This window comes from Thalia democratica, chromosome 2, assembly GCF_965202585.1.
Source record: "Thalia democratica chromosome 2, ktThaDemo2.hap1.1, whole genome shotgun sequence".
In the NCBI taxonomy this organism is placed as follows: Eukaryota; Metazoa; Chordata; class Thaliacea; order Salpida; family Salpidae; genus Thalia; species Thalia democratica.
The window spans coordinates 34,570,612-34,587,766 of NC_139166.1; the positions used below are offsets into that span (position 1 = coordinate 34,570,612).

Sequence of the window (17,155 nt, forward strand, 5' to 3'; positions counted from 1 at the left end):
AGGTGCGTTTCATTTATAAGCATGCGAATAAACGGAAGGCTTTGCAAAATAGATGAAGCAGAATACCCAAGTTTGGTAAACCTGCGTTCGTGATAGATTGCAAGGCGATTAACTTGGTTTTCTCTGTTTAAAATGTAGTCAAAGAGATCTGCTTGATTTGTACTGTGCGCTGACTTTTCATGACTGACCAAACTTAATATTGATGAAATTGCACACTCAGTTATACTTTTTTTTTCCTCGCAAAAATGGTTTAACCGATGGATTTAAAGCTTGAAGCTTTTTTCGAAAATCTAACTTTGATTCTATTTCAGCCAATACTGTCAAGTTAGAACGATCAAAGGCCTCCACTGGATGGGATTTGCACAACAAATGAGTTAGTGGTGGAACAGTTGATTTAAAATTTTTAGACACTTCCTCCCCAATGGTTAAGTTTTTGCTAACAGAATCTGTCATGATCGAAGTTGTATTTTGCCGAAGCTGAACAGGTTTAACTGATTCTTGGGAAGAAACAGTTAAACCAGACAAAATTTGCATATTTTGTGTAATTATGACGTCATAATATATCAAAAGCAGTTGATATGTCATTAAAGGTATGCCTATAATTATTAGCTTTCATTTAAGATATAATATATAAGTCTAGGACATGTATGAATGACTTTATTACTATTTAAGTCGAAAAATCAAAAATTATGTGATTTTTGGGGTCCAGATCAGTTTTTTGGGGTGCAGTTTTTTTTTTAGGAATTTTTTAAATTTTTTTTTTAATTCTTGTTAATTAGACCAAAACACATCCAAATCAAGACTCCTCATGTATCTAGCAAACATCACCCAAGTACTCCCTACCCCTAAAACATGCCCTGTTCTGACATTTTCATTCCCAATCATTTTTTAGATATGGCTTCTTGAAATACTGACTTTGAATTGATAAGTAATTAAGGCCATAGGAAAGGGGTCAACACTTTTTTTACAAAAATTAACATTATATATTATATGAAAGCTATAACTATATACTATTATATACTTTTTACCTAATAAAAAATATTAATAGATTTTTAAGACATCGTCAATTGTGTAAAAAGTTTCTGATACAAACGTATGGAGGAAAAAAATATTTGCCTGTTTTCTGGGAATTTTTGACTAGGGAAAAATTCACTAAAAATCTATCTTCTCCTTCATTTTTAGATCAATTAACAACAAGTTTTCAGGAAATCTTCCTTGCTTAATAAAAAAATTCTTATTGTAGCATTTAAAATCAAAATAAATATAAGAATTTTACAATCAAAAAAATAAAAATAACAAAAAATATTTTAAATCAAAAAAAAATCTTACAATAGAAGAAGTGTTTATTAATTAGTTAAGACTAAACTGAAAAAGTTTCAGAAAGATTGCTAACAACTGTAAGAGAAGATATATTTTTAATGAAATAGTTTTTTTGTCTTTTTTTATCTCCATAAGGAAGCTATTAGGATCTCTGACTTTGTACCCTCATATCTCAAAAACTAACTTTAATTTTACTAAACGGTAAAAAGCAACTATAGGCTAATTTTAAAATAAAATCAACATGTAAATAAATAGAGCTTAATTACTTATGCCTTAACCTTTGCTTTACTGAACCAAGTTTTCTAAATTAAAATAATAAAAATAAAGTAGCTACCTTATTTATGATGTTACACAAACAGATTGAATAATAAAGCAATGGTTTTATTGTATGTTTTTATCTCATTAAAATTTAGGCTCTCAAACTAAATGGTTATGTAAAAAAAAAATTACCAATTTTCAATTATCTTTTAAAATTCAGAAAATTTCAAGTATTTTATTGAGAATTTCTGACATTTTTCTTATATTTTCAAATAGACTGATTTAGTCTGACACGTACGAATCCTGTACAGTATTTCTTAAAGTGTGCACTAGTGCAGCACAGAAGCCGTATAAAAAAATCAATGTGAGATTTTTTTAAATTTTAAAGATTGTTTTATAACATCAACTTGTAAAAAACAAGGTGGACACACCTATACCCTTAAGTAGTTTAAATAAATAAAATAATGTATTTATAATGCACTACTTTTAGATTAATATATTATTATTTAACGTTTATTATAACTATATATTCATAAGCATATGTTTTTTTTTGATAACTTTAAAAAACTAGTCAAGCTTTAAACTCAATGAAAGGCAGGTAATATAGTTCGTCGGTATTTAATAGTTAAAATGTATAATTTTAAAGTAAGTATTTTGTAAAAGCTAATGACATACAGATTTTTTATTTCGAGATCTTTATCATTCCAAATAGTTTCATTAATAATGCTCTTCAATCTGATAGCGGGTGATTCAATCTGCTGCTTAGCTGGAGAGTTCAACTTTGTTACAGGACTGTTAAAATTTGCAGATTTAAAATATTTAAGTTAAAAATTGTATATCTAGCTCTTATATTTGTTAATAACGGTGTCTATTTCTAAATACCTGCCTAATAAGGTTTTACATAGAAAAGTTTAATATATTTAAATACATAGTAACAGGAGTTGCCACATAAAATTTGGTAAATTTAGCCGGACTTTTCAAGATTTTGACCTACAGCCGGACTTTTCAAGATTTTGACCTACAGCCGAACCTTTACCTTCCTTTTAGGTACGCAATTTGAGTACACACTTATAGTTTAATACTCATTTAAAAACGCATATTTTGACAAGTACGCATTTATATTACATTATTTTATTAAGTACGTATTTTAGTACGAACTTCTTGTTTCGTAGTAATTTTTGAAGCGAAATAAAAACTTGCTGTTGGATTTCTTTTTTATTTAGACTAGTAATTCTTAGCTACAAACTTTCTATTGAGTAGCTGCTAAGTTCAAAATGTGTACTTCAGCGGAAGAGAACTGAAATAAGTACTTATTGGAAAATAAAAATAAATAATATAAAATTAAATATATTTTTTTTGCACTAAACTATGAATACTTTTTTCTCATTGCTAGATATACTTACCTCTATGCAAATAATCTCTAAGTGTCACAAATGTGAAGTTAATTACTGGCAAGGAAATTGTTATTAAAATATTTTAACTAAATCATAATCAACTTTGCAAAACAAAAAATGTTAATTAAATTTTTTTTTAATGTATATCATGAAGTATACTAAAAAATAAATATCCATAATCTTACTTAAAATATAAAAAAAAACCTTACAAAAGTATACGAAATTACATGGAATGAAACCGTAACTATAATTGTAAACAAGAGGCTCTCTTTAAAAACTTTAAAAAATATATAAACTATAAACTTATGTACTAGTATGAAATCATGATGTATAAATAATACAACTCTTACTAAGAAACAGTTTAGAGCAGGGTTTCCTAAACTGGGGCCATGAGGTCATAATTTGAAACTTAAACTAGATATTCTTGAGTTTTATATTCTTATAATGATGAAGAGCAAAAAAAAGGCATTTTCAAATGGTAGTTTTGAAACTTATATTAGATATTATGAAAAAAAAATTAGGAATTTTAGCGGCAACAAGCCGTAAAAGAGGGAGCCACAAAGCCATAATTATGAAGAGCAAAAAAAGGCTCACGCGGTTTTAATGATGGTAGTTTTGAGAAATATTGTAGAAGGGGGCCATAGCTTTTAGATTTCTTTAAAGGGGGCCTTTTGGAAAACCCTGGTTTAGAGTGTAAATGATTCTCGGAAAAATTTGAATTTTTAGTCCGAACTTTATAAAATTTTTTTTTCAATTTTTACTATTTAAAGGCTTTTGAAATTAATGAATTTTGTAAATTTGTAGAAAATTCTATTTTAGTCTGGCTTTTAAAGATTTTTTATTTATTTTTTACCAGGTGAAGGCTTTGGAAATTAAGGAATTTTGTAAATTCGAACTGAAAAAATATGACATTTTGACCCAAAAAACTGACTTTTGGCTATTTGGACTTAATAAATCCGAATTAGCTTAGACTTTTCCAAAAAAAATGACTTAGGCTGACCCGTGGCAACCCTGAATAAGCAAAAAACTAAAAATAGTTCGACAGTTTCATGTTAAAAATAATGTATTTTACTTACTTAGTTTTAATTTAGTTATTTATACTAAAACTAAACGTAAAACTAAAATTTTATATTTTAAGCATAAAGTACTGAATTGTGTATTTTTGGCCTAGAATTTAAATTTATTAAAACTGACGTGTTAAAGAAAGGTTCTTTAAGGGTCGAAACATCATGAATTCCACCGAAAAACGAACCACTGCCTGAAACGATCATATATTATTATACTTTATACACTTTTGATTACTTTAAATTGTTATACCACTTTTAGTTAAAGTAGTTTGATAATTTTTTTTTATATAAATGGTAATTTGATTGTATTTAACTAAGTAAATAGTCATTAATAGTTTTAAAATACATAAGGGTTTACACTACGGTATAACAAACTGTTTCAACAACTTTTAGTAAACATATCAATAAAATTGTATCTTAAGTAAATTTGAATATGTAATTATCTTAGTTTTAAGTTTTTACATAAATTTCACAATTTTAACATGAATAAATTTAAAACAGTGTATCATTAATAGTTTAACAATATATATTTAGTAGTTGGTTAATCCATCTAAAATAACTATGTTAGCTATAAAGCCAACTAATTGACGTATTTAGATAATAATAGTTTTTTCATCCCAAGTGTATGTTATAAGGATCTTAAGAAAATTGAAAACTTTGATAATAATTAACTTTATTTTTGATCTTACTTTTTGTTCTTGGTATTTATTGTTCGTGGTAATAAAAGATATTGACATAAAACTGAACTCTTTCTAACCATTAATCTTAGATTTTCCCTCACTAGCTATACCAAGCCGTTCTTTAATCTCGTTGAACTGTTCTTTGTTGTCTGCAAGTTCAATTTTCAATTTTGATATTTCTTCTTCGTAAACTATCACTGTTTTTGTCAATGTCTGTAAAAGAAAACTTAACTGTTTTATTAAAACTTTTTCGTCGGTTGAACGATTTGAAACTTCTTTATGAAGTTATTTAGTGGAAAATATTTTCAAATAAAAAGTAGTCGAAGAAATAATTAATAATAATGGTTGTAAGACTAAATAAATAATATTTAAACGAATGTGTCCAATTATAAACTTAATTGACAAAACATCCAAGGCTGCAGTATGTCTTATTCTTTCTAACGCAAGCATGTTTCCTTTACGTATTAAAATCAAAACTTATTAATTGATTCTTGAGTATAAAAATATTTCAAATACTTCCGCAAAAACAATAAAAACAAATTACTTTGTTGTCATTTTCAGCTTTTATCTGACTCATCTCAAGAGTAAGCCCACTGACTTCTGACTTGAGAATTGAATTTTTCTTTCTCAACTCATCACATTGTTGCTGTGTTTTTCTATTGTTAGTCATGGCATCTTGCAACTGGACTAAATTGCTGTTGTATGCTTGCTTAATCGCTGTTAAAGTTTAATTAGTTATATAGTAAGAAACAAAATTTTTTGGTAGATTTAAGCATTTGGTTATTATATTTAGTGAGCCTTATAAGTAAAAACAAAACTAATGATAGAAATTATAGCTTATTTTTTAGTCTTTTGTGGTTTTAATTTATTGATATTGAATTGAGACAAAAACTAGATGGTTTTATAGCTTTTTTTTTTCAAAAACTAAAAAATAGTCGCCTCTTTTCATTATATTTAGTGTAAGTTTCAAATCTCCTATTACTTTTTTTTACTCCTCATTACAAACCCTAGAATACTTAGTGTATGTTAGTCAGGGGTTGTCAAATGTTTTCGAGAAATTCCTTCCAGGTTTTAAGAAGTACAAGTTTTTGGGTCTAATTTTAGTTTAAAATTAAGTTAAAGGTAAAAAAACTATCTTAACAGCTTTGAAAAGATACAGTAAAGCTACTTTAAATGTGCTTTTAATAAAAAATTTTAAAGATAACAAATAAGTCTATAAAATAGAATACAAATAAATTTTGGTGTCAAATCGAAATTTCATTACTTTTCATGTAAAAATTGTTTAAAATTCCAGGGGTATAGTTATTTCTATTCAAAATCCAGATTTTCCCAGGATTCTACGTTTTTTAGCAACCCTGGTTAGTTTTTGTTGCCTTACTTGTTATCACTTACGTTTTTTTTTACAAAAAGTTATCCTGTAATTATACCTCACATATGTTTTACTCTTCATTACAAACCCTAAAATATCTAGTTTACAGGGTTGCCATTGGTTTTTGAGATTTTCTTCCAGGTTTTTGAAAGTACACGTTTTTGGGTCTATGTTTAATTGAAAGTTAAGTTTAAGTAAAAAACTGTGTTAAATAGTATAATAACAATGAAAAGATACTGTTAAGCTACTTTAAATGTGTTTTTACTTAAAAGGGATTTTGATGATGACAAACTTTTTTATCTATATTATCTATATCAGATTTTTTATGTCAAATCAAAATTTTACTACTTAACATGTAAAAATTGTTTAAAATTCCATGTTTTTTAATGACTTTTATTCACAATTCCAGGTTCTTTAAGATTTTTTTTTCAAATTTCTCAAATTCCAGGTTTTGTGGCAACTCGAGCTTAATTAGTTGTTGTTGCCTTATTAATTATCGCTCCCATTACTCCCTAAATTTTCAAAATTACTAGTTATTGTCTCCTGATATACCAAAATATTCAAAAAGGTTTCACTTGCTTTAGAGCTTAGTAAACAAATAAAAAGAATTGATAAAATGGTATCTAAAAAATTTTACTGTTAAAGAATATTTTATTTTTCAGTAATTTTGCTTATAGTAAGATACAATGATTTTAAAGGATTTTATAACAAACCTGCTATGTCAGGATTTTCTTGCTTTGTCATTTGGTTTATCGTTTCTTTTAATTTATCATTTTTTTGGTTTATTTCATTCATTTCTTTTGTCATGTCACTTACCTACAAATAATTGAAATTTTAAAACTAATATTAACAAATAATTAAAATTTTATCAATTTTTTTTGATATTACAAAAGCTCCAGTAGTTTTAATTATCTTAAAGAAAAGTAAACAGCTTTTTCATGGAATAAGTTCTACTAAAACTTAACTTAAACTGAGATAAAACTGCCTGTTAATCTACTTTCATTTAAATATTGTAACACACCAGTAATCTACTTCAACTAATTGAGTTACAAAGTACAGAGTTTAAAATTCTTATATTAAGAAATACATAGCATATTGCATTTTATTAACAACAAAATCAATTAGAAAAATTTTAAACAAGGGAATTTGTATTCTAGTCCAATGAATCTGAAAATCAGCTGTGCAATGTGCATTAGGGTGCTAATTAAAAAGATGCCTTTTGAGTTTTCAGCTTAATTTTTTTTATATCTGACAATTATCACAAGAACACTCTGTGCAAAACTTAGATGATTTGAAGAAATTTTTATGCTATCAAACTTTAATTTTCGGAAAACAACCTTATAGAGCTGTATGGGGATCCAAAAAGCGACCTTAAAGTTTTTAGCTGGAAATTGTTTTACATGTGGCAATTATCATTTAAACACATTTTGCAGAGTTTTAGACGATTTAAATAAAGTTTCACAAAGGCATTTCTTAATTTTATGTAAATTTTATCACTTTTTTTAAATTTTCCTGAATTTTTTGCTTTTTTCATTTAATTTTAATTTTTTTTTGAATTAGTCACTTGAGAGTTCTCTAAATACTATTAAAAAAACTTCTTTAAAAGTTGAGGTATTTATCTAAAAAAAACGTAAGAGGAGACAAATTCATAGTGTTTTTTTATTATTCACCGTTTTAGTTTTCTACTCCATTAGGGAACCTAAATTACTCTCAGATTTTAATCGTATATATAGCTTAAACAATTATTTGAATATAAAAAACCTGCAAAAAGCAATTTAAATCTTAGTTAACATTTTGCATATTAAAACAAAGCTGTAAAAAAAAACTTACCAGCTATGCCCTTAACAGTTTATCTTTAAACAACTACGTATGACATAGCTATGTCGTAATAAACTGTATCTTAATGATTAAACAGTACTTTTGACATTTAATAAAACTTCTCTAAAAACCAGGGTTCCTCGTGCAAAACGATGTTTTACAAAAGTAGGTGATGCTGATGCCTTAGTTTAATTTAATTATAAATTATGTAATAATCGACTTTAATTTTTTAAGCAAACATTCAAACTTGTAATTTGGTTCAAGCAAAAAGAATGTGTATATTACCTCTAGGTTATTTATTTTCACAAAAATTACAGTTTCAATACGGGGTTGCCACTGTTAGAGTCAAAAAATCTTCCCTGAGTTTCCCTAAGTTTTTTTCAAATCCTTAATCTTTTTTTTTGCTTCTGGTGCAATTTACTAATACATTATGCTCATTTTCCTTCTTTAATAATAAAAAGAAGGTTGTATGTTTATGCTTCTGTGTTAGATGCTTACTAAAAATATAAACAGTTTTAAATATTCAATGTTAAAAGGTTATTTCAATTGAGATTAAAAAACAAAATTTGTATTTCGTGTAAACATGTTAGTTAACTTTATACATAATAGAAAATAGTTTAATTTTTTTGGCATATTAATTAATTTCTTTTACTGAAAACAAATAGTTATAAACAAATAACTTTATTTAAGAAAAAAAAAGGACTTAAGTACAATAGAGTTTTATTTAACTACATAAGCAATTAAACACAAAAAATTTATCAAAACTTTTCGATGCATAGTTAACCACAACTTTTATACCTCTAAACTGTTTGTTTTAACTTAACTTTAGTCATGAAAAACATAAATTTAAATCTTAAAAAAAACTACAATGTTAATTTAAGAATATTGAAGAACTAACATCAAGGCTAAAAAATTTCTAAATAAGCACATAAAAATAAACATAACTAATTTTTTTGAACTAAATATTAAAACTGGATTAACTACACCTCATTTTAGATCTAGAAGAAAATCCCTGATATTTTTTCTAATATTAAAACTTCCTTAAATTTAAGAAATAATCTTAACTGCCCTGAGTTTAAAAAAGTAATCAAAATTCCCTGAGTTACCCTGAATCCCCTGATTTTGTGGCAACCCTGTGATGACAGAAATTAAACTGATTTAAATAGGTAATTATATAGTTTGAATACAAATACTATTTAATACTAAAAAAATATTTCTAGAAAGCTTAACGACTCAAGAGTTTAAATATTGTTAATTAACTGACATTTTTTTGATAAATTTTAATTTGATTTTCAAGTCTCGCATTTTTTTCTTCTTCAACTTTAAACTTTGTTAACAGGACATGATCTTCATAAGCAGATTTAGTAGAATTGCTCTGTTTATTTATTTATTTCATTAAACATTACAAAGTATTAAAGTTTATTTTACATATTAAAAAATTTATTGTTAAGTACAATATATAAGGGAATTACAAATACTTAATATATTTTAATAGTTACTAACATAGATGTGTACAAACAATAGTTGTTTATCGAACTACGATTAAAACAGTATGTTAATCATTGAATAAATAAGTTTTCCGTGAACAAAAGATTAGAAAAGTATGTTGACAAATACGTCAAATAAATAAAAAATATATTTATACATTTTTTCGTAACTTTCTTTTTTAATTTTTTAAATACGAAGTTGTTCTTAGCAAGCGCTTAACTATCTGCTGCTTATTTATTTACTTGAAAATTTAAAATTAATAGAAAACTAGTGATGTACCGGACTCACTATCCGGGTCCGGCCGGATATTGCCATTTTTGCCTGATACCCGGATACGGCCGGATCTTGATATGAAAAAAAATCCAGATCCGGGTCCGGCCGGATCCTAATTTGAAAAAAAGTCCGGGCCCGGCCGGATCCTAACAGAGATCCGGCCGATTCGGATCTAGTTAGTCAAAAAGAGCATACAGAAAAGTATTTTTTCAAAAACAAACCCTGTGTAAATTAAAAAGAGTCATTTTCGTCAGAAAATACGTTCAAAAATTAAACACCTACCGTAATTGGCTCATTTTGTTCACGACTAATTTACATTTGTTTACATTTGAACTATGATACAAACATTTCAGAAATGCAACTCTTTACCTATGTTGTAAAATTAAAAACTTTACTACCAAATTGTCAACCTTATGGCTAGCTGTTCTACTGATTATTAGATTAAAGTAATTTTAGACTCAGGCTAGTTTATACTCACTCTAGCTAGTTTTTTTTTTGACTTAAACAGTGGCAACCCTGCTAGTTTGAAAATTTTTAAAAGTCTAAGATTGCCTCAGGCTAGTTTAGTTTTTTATAAAAACTCAGGCTAGTTTTAAGATTTTTTAAAAAACTCAGGCTAGTTTTCTTTTAGATTTTGAATGAGTTTTAGATGATCCAGTTTTCAATATTTAGTGATTTTCTAGTTAATTTTGTTCAAGAACTTGATTTTAATTGATTTAAGATTGGTAAGGCTACAGGGGGGTCCACCTTGATTTTTACAAGTTGATCTTATTTGATAGATTTTAATCTTGCTACCAGATACTTTTTACAGCTTAACAAAATTCAAAGTAGTTTTCGAGATACAAGGGGTCAAAGCCGGCCAGCTCAATAGCTTCCTTATAGAAGGTGCAAACTAAAAAGGCGAAAAAAAAAAAACCATTTTATCAAAAATCTATCTCCTCCTACAGTTTTAAAGCAATCTTATTTAAATTTTCACAGTTTACTCTTTACTAAATTTTAAATCATTTGAGTGTAGGAAATTTTTTTTCTTTGGAGAAAAAGTTATATTTTTTCAAAAAAAGGTTTTTTTTTTTAATTTTAGACCTCAAATTTGTAAATTTCAATTATTTGAAATTCCAACACTCAAAAGCTTTTAAACTATGTAAGGAATACTTTTTCAAAAATTGGAGGTACCTAGTATAAAAAACCTAGGAGGAAATAGATTTTAAGTTAAATGGATATTTCCGTGTTTTTAGCTTGCGCCTTCCACTAGGTCCCTATGGAACTCTCCGGCTTTGACCGCTTATATCTCAAAAACTACTTTGAATTTTGTAAAGCTATAAAAAGAACCTGATAGCTAAGATAGTATTCTATTAAATAAGATCAACTTGGAAAAAAAAATGTTTAACCCCACTATAGCCTTAATTGTAAACATTACTTAAAATGTTCAACCTTGTGGCTAGCGTTCGACTGATTATTAGCTTAAAGTATCTATTTTTTTGGTTTTTCGAAACCTCATTCTGACCAAGGAAAGTTTATAATCATTCAGGTTAGTTTTTTTGAATCAAAGAGTGGCAACCCTGGTATTAGCTAAAATTAGGTGCTATTCTGATTGCCAAAAATCATGGAAAGTTTATTAGTTTAGCAAAAAAGATATTTAGTGTTTTTTATTGTTCTTTCAATTTCAAGTTTTTTTTTACTGTTCTTTCAATTTCAAGTTTTTATTTTGTTCTTTCAATTTTAATAAAATTTAAATGCAAATATTGTTCAGAAAATTAGCAAACATACCAGCTACTATTTTTAATCGTCAACTAGACCTTAATAACAGATCATACACTTTCTTATTATTTAATTATTTTAGCGGCACATTAATATTTTTTAGTCTAAATTTTTTCTAAAATTCAAAATTATATAGTTAGATATAACACATAAAAGATAAACTTCGCACAATTATACTTAGTTAGTAGTTAGTTATATAAAATTGCATTATCGTTCATAGTAGTTTTTATACTACTTACATTACAAATAACTTAGAGTATTAAGAATTCGGTTCCGGAACCGGCAGGATTTTAATTCGAAAAAAATATCCGGTTCCGGCCGGATCTTAATTTAAAAAAAAATCCGGATCCGGGTCCGCCGGATTCTAATTTGAAAAAAAGTCCTGATTCGGGTCCGGTACATCACTATACAAAACCAACATCAATTAAAAAATAGATAATAATTTATAATCTACCGATTTTAATCGTTTAGCACTGAAATCAGGATTTATAGAAATTCCTTTTCTTTTTTCTCGCTTTGGGACAATTCTTGCACTATCATCATCAGAATGAGGGTGAATGGACGCAGAAGGCATTGTTTCATTCAAACTTTCAAAGAACTCTTTGCCTGGCTGAAAGTTCTCTGCAATTTTGTTTTTAAGTTTCTTTTTTTTATTTAAATTTTTTTATTCTAAGTTACTAACAATTTTTTTTTTCAGAAAATAAATGTTGTTTTATTAAGTTTTACTTCTTAAAAAACATTTTACTTTATTGAAACTACTTGTCAAAAAAACTTAGGTTTCAGTCAAAAAATCTAGTTGAATAAGAACTATTAATAAATGTAACGTTAAGGATACTAAAAATTTTAATTAGGGAAAACAAATTCACAGAGAGAAATTTACAGATTTTGGTATGAAAAAATTGGACTTATTTTTTTTATTTAGATTTATTTTATATTTTATGAAATAACTATTATACTTTAAGTTAAATAATTTTTTTATTCAACTGTTTAAAAAACATGCTACAAGTGCAGCAACGGTTTACGTCTTACCGCCTGACTCTGAATCAATCGATCTTTTTGAATAACTGTGAGTAGAGTTACTTCCTGCTATGTACAAAAAAAAACAGTTTAAAGTAAATTCCAACTACTGCTACTATAAATTTTCAAAGCTTGATGTTGTTTAGTAGAAGATAATTTAATTACTTACAAAACATTTAAGTAATTTTATAATACATAAAAACCTCAATCATAACTTCATTATTTACCTAAAAAATTTTTAACTATATTTAAAATTTATAAACTGTTTTCTACTGATTTGATTAGTTTAATTCTAATTCATTTTAAAATATTTTACCTAAATCTTCTTCACAAGAAGGTCTTAATTGAGTCGTGTTTTTTAATTGCACATTTCCAGGTGCCCAAGTCATTCGTCGCGTGTCCTGAAATTAATTTTGTTTTTTAGTAGAACTTACCTAGCTAACAAATTTTATCCAGAACATCCTAAGGACAAAACTTAACTTTATACAGGGTTGCCACTCGTTTTTTCAAAAAATTTTAAGTTAAGTTTAAGGTAAGAAACTATGATAAATAGTATAAAAACATTGAAAAGATACTGTAAAGCTACTTTAAATATGTTTTTCTATATAAAAATTTTTTGATGATGACAATTAAACTTTATCTATATGTTGGACTTTTTGAGTCAAATCGAAATTTTACTACTGAACATGTGAAAACTGTTAAAATTCCAGGTTTTTCCAGCTTATTTTTGCCTAAATTGTCAAATTCCAGGTATAGTGGCAACCCTGTTTATACAACATAGTTTATAGTCGCTGAATAAAAAAAATTGCTTGAATTTTAATAGGCCTATTCTAAAACGTTACTCTGAGTACTACTTTAAACAAACATCAGTTTTCAAAAATCTTAAATTAGCTCAAAAGGGTGGAAACCTAAGATTTTTAAGTTGTACCTTACATGTAACTGTTTACTTTTTTTGGAGATCAACTTAATTAGGCTTCTATTACTAAATATACTTTATTTTAAGTGTGATGTTTAAAACCTCAAAATTTGAATTTTTTTATACATTTTTAATTAAACAAAATTTCTAAGACACTGTAAAAATAAACTACTTGTTCGAGTTTGCTAATATCAACGCTGCTTTGTTGTAACAAATTGTTGTTGTATATATCAATTTTTTTGCGAAGATTGTCTTTCAGCTCATTTTCTTGCATTGGATTGTTGTCTCTTTCTGATTTTTCTTTTTGCAACTGATTTATATTAAGATGATTTTCAAACAAAAAACTTTTTACTTGTATAAATAAATAAAACAGTTAAGCTTTTTTGGCTTTAACAAAAATAGCGATGCAAACTAAGACACACAGTAATCTTCCGGTTGAGTAAACACTTATGGAATGTGCTCAAAATGCGTACTCAAGAGGAAGATTACTGTATATACTAAATCAATATTCAATAAACATGTAAAAAGTTGTATATATTAACTTATCTAATATGATGGTAAAACAAAATTAATAAATGCATATTAAAAATTTGATAACAGAAGAATATGCTCCATGTAACTCAGCTTATCATAAAATTTATCTTTAATACCCAAGTAATATGTCTATTTCAAAAATTTTCATATAATAAAGAACAACACTAAACAAGTTCTAACTTTAACAATAGTTCTTTTAAGCTCTCTGATTTCTCTTTCGTTCTGCTGCATAATTGCATCTTTAGTGAGAACTTTGTTAACCTTTGGCTTGTTTTTTATTTGAAGGGCATTTCTTGCAAACTAGAAATATATTTATTTGAAAAAAACAGCTTAAACTTTACACATACTTTTCATTTTCAATTTAAGATTATCACATATTTAAAAAGAAAGTGTTCTAATATATAAATTCAAAGGACTGATTAGTAACTTTAATTCATTGTCCTATAAAATTAGTTACATAGAACTTAACATTTTAGTAGCCTTTCAGACCATTTTCCAGTTAATTTATATAGTTACTGTAAGCTGTGTCAATATACGTAATTAGATAAAATTATTGACTTTAAACAAACTTGTAAAGTGCTAAAAGTCTCAGTTTCAGATACAAGAGTAATGTTGCAAATAATAGCAGTGAGTTGGTTACCACCCAACGAAGACTTTAAAATTCGAGTGAGTTTGCTGTCACGAAATGATGCATGCCTGTTTAACGTAATTTTGTAACTAGTTTACTTTACAACATACAGGGTTGCCACTTTTTTTTTACAAAAAATTTTCCAGGTTTTTAAAAGTACACATTTTTGGGTATATTTTTAGTAAGTTAAGTTAAAGGTAAGAAACTGTGTTAAATAGTATAAAATCATTGAAAAGACACTCTAAAGCTATTTTAAATGTGTTTTTAAATAAAAAAACTTTTGATGATGACAAATTTTTTTTGCCTATATGATAGATTTTTCGAGTCAAATCGACATTTTACGACTTAACATGTTAAAAATTCCAGGTTTTTCAAGCGATTTTTGTTCAAAATTCCAGGTTTCCAGGTAAAGTGGCAACCCTGAATATATCTCTAAAAACCATGCAAGATTTAATTTTAATTATTAATTAGATTTATACCATAACGCTTAACATATTCTGGACAAAAAACAGTTTTTATTGTTCTTTATTAAAAGTAATTGATATTATACCTGTATATAAATAAAAAATGATACAAATTATAGTTATAAAGTAATAAACTTTGCATTATGATTAACTGATAGATTCTACAATGACGGAGAAACGAAAGCATGTAACCAATTGTAAAACATACGATTGTTTAGTAACGATTTGTTGAATAACTCTGGTCAATGTTGTGAGTGACTTATTGATATTAACACCTTCAGTAAACTGTTTACCAACAGTACCTGTCTGGCTTGCACGTTCAGACCCAGCAAGGTCTACCATGTTCTGTTTTAAAATCGATTCTAATGTTTATAAATTTTTTCAAGTAAATAAAACAACGTTGTAACATAAAGCACAAATAATTTGAATCTTTTTAACTTACATTTTTATTACTTTTTTTTGATTGTACATCATGATGTATATAACTTTTTTAAATAAGTACAAAGTTGAAATAAAACTTCATGAACTAAAATACATTTAGACAATATATTTAGTTTTATGTAAATAAAAAATTACTTAAGTTATAAATAATACTATAATAAGCTTTTCATGTGTTTAAAATGTTAAGTGCATAAAATTACAAAAACTGAATCTATTTTTAATAATTGAATACTATGTATAAGTATTTAGGTAAAATGTACTACAATATACCAACAAACCAGTTGAGCAATTGTACCAGCTGCTATGTCCAACTGATTTTTTTCTTCCTTTCGTTCTGGGTCATCAATTGTGTAGGACATAAGATCTCGACTGTCTACAGTCTAAAAATATTTTTAACATTCAACTACTAGTTTCTACAACTTATGACTAGTACTTAATTTACTCGATTTTATTGTATAAAAATATTTAATTTTGATCTTTAAAGTTGGAAATATCCAATACAAATTAGAAACTAAATAACGTACAACTTGAAAAACCGCATGAGATCTGCTACTACTTTCATTCATTTTTGTTTGGGCAGTAGTTCTGTGTTTCAAGCCTTCTTCAACTAGCTGCATTACACTTTCTACACTTTTAACTTCAACACTTTTTAAGTTCGAAACGTAAAATACCCCTTTCTAATAGAGTTATAATTAGAAGTTAGTTCATAATTTAAAAAATTGTTGTTTTTCAACAAAGTCGCCAAACCTTTTTAAATTTCACTAAAGGATTTTAAAACAATTCTTGATATATTTAAAAACTCTAAAGTATGATTTTTTTTTACTATTTATAAAATAAATTTAAAATTAAGTTAATAGTAAAATATTGAAACAATTAAGAATATAACATTTACATAGTTTTAATTTAAATTTCTATTTATTTAAACTTCTATTGGGTTTAAATAAACTCATAGTTGACAAGTGTACTTTTTTTTTATTAAAAATTAAAACAAACAATTAAGAAAAAAATACACTTAAGAATTACGTATTTTAATGAATTTTAATAAACTAAATTTTAGAATAAGTCAACAAAATCTTAACATTTTGAAGAAATATTCAAGGGTTTTATCCATTTGGTATTTGAAACACATACATTTTTTAGTAGCTGCTGCATTGTACTTTTAAATTAATCTTAAAAAGACCAATTACAACTTTTAAATTTTTATATTTCAGTAAAATATATTTAAATAAAAAACACAGTTTAGAAAAACGTTTAATGGTCTTACAATGGTTTCTCTTATTTTCAACTCGGCTTTTTCTGAATTCAGCAAGTCACGAAGAGTTTCATTGTAAATCTCAAAATAAGATATCTTGACAGTAATGACACAATCATGTTTCTGGAGGAAAAAAACAGCTAGATAAACTTTATAATAATAATCAGTTTAATATATATCTTGCATTAAGAAAAACATCTTGCAGTAAGTAAATACGAAGTTAAATAATATATATTCAACCTGCTTGATGTTTTTAATGCGTTGAAAAATTCGCTTTACAGACAAAGGTATAAGTCCCGGAAAACTTTCATTTCCCATCATTGTGTGTGTTTTACCAGAAGATGTTTGACCATAAGCAAATATAGTTCCTGGTTAAACAATATATATTAAGAATTTCGTTACTTAAACTTTACTATATGATTATTAATACTTTATTCAAAAATCATTAAATACCAGAAACTTATTAATCTATTTTATA

The 17,155-nt window shown here is 26.5% G+C and overlaps 1 protein-coding gene across 1 annotated transcript in view; it reads right to left on the minus strand.

Moving 5' to 3' along the window:
- The window catches only part of LOC145830042 (uncharacterized), a 51,061-nt gene that overhangs the window by 25,591 nt on the left and 8,315 nt on the right, over positions 1-17,155 (minus strand). Inside the window, exons 4-19 of the mRNA XM_082937936.1 lie at positions 16,918-17,045; positions 16,690-16,800; positions 15,950-16,102; positions 15,704-15,805; positions 15,193-15,329; positions 14,462-14,588; positions 14,073-14,192; positions 13,531-13,668; positions 12,759-12,843; positions 11,880-12,046; positions 9,171-9,281; positions 6,802-6,904; positions 5,264-5,436; positions 4,797-4,932; positions 4,167-4,230; positions 2,254-2,370 (exon numbers count right to left, since the gene is read on the minus strand). Of these exons, the coding sequence (XP_082794062.1) occupies positions 2,254-2,370; positions 4,167-4,230; positions 4,797-4,932; positions 5,264-5,436; positions 6,802-6,904; positions 9,171-9,281; positions 11,880-12,046; positions 12,759-12,843; positions 13,531-13,668; positions 14,073-14,192; positions 14,462-14,588; positions 15,193-15,329; positions 15,704-15,805; positions 15,950-16,102; positions 16,690-16,800; positions 16,918-17,045 (1,972 nt within the window). The remainder of the gene's footprint in view (positions 1-2,253; positions 2,371-4,166; positions 4,231-4,796; positions 4,933-5,263; positions 5,437-6,801; positions 6,905-9,170; positions 9,282-11,879; positions 12,047-12,758; positions 12,844-13,530; positions 13,669-14,072; positions 14,193-14,461; positions 14,589-15,192; positions 15,330-15,703; positions 15,806-15,949; positions 16,103-16,689; positions 16,801-16,917; positions 17,046-17,155) is intronic.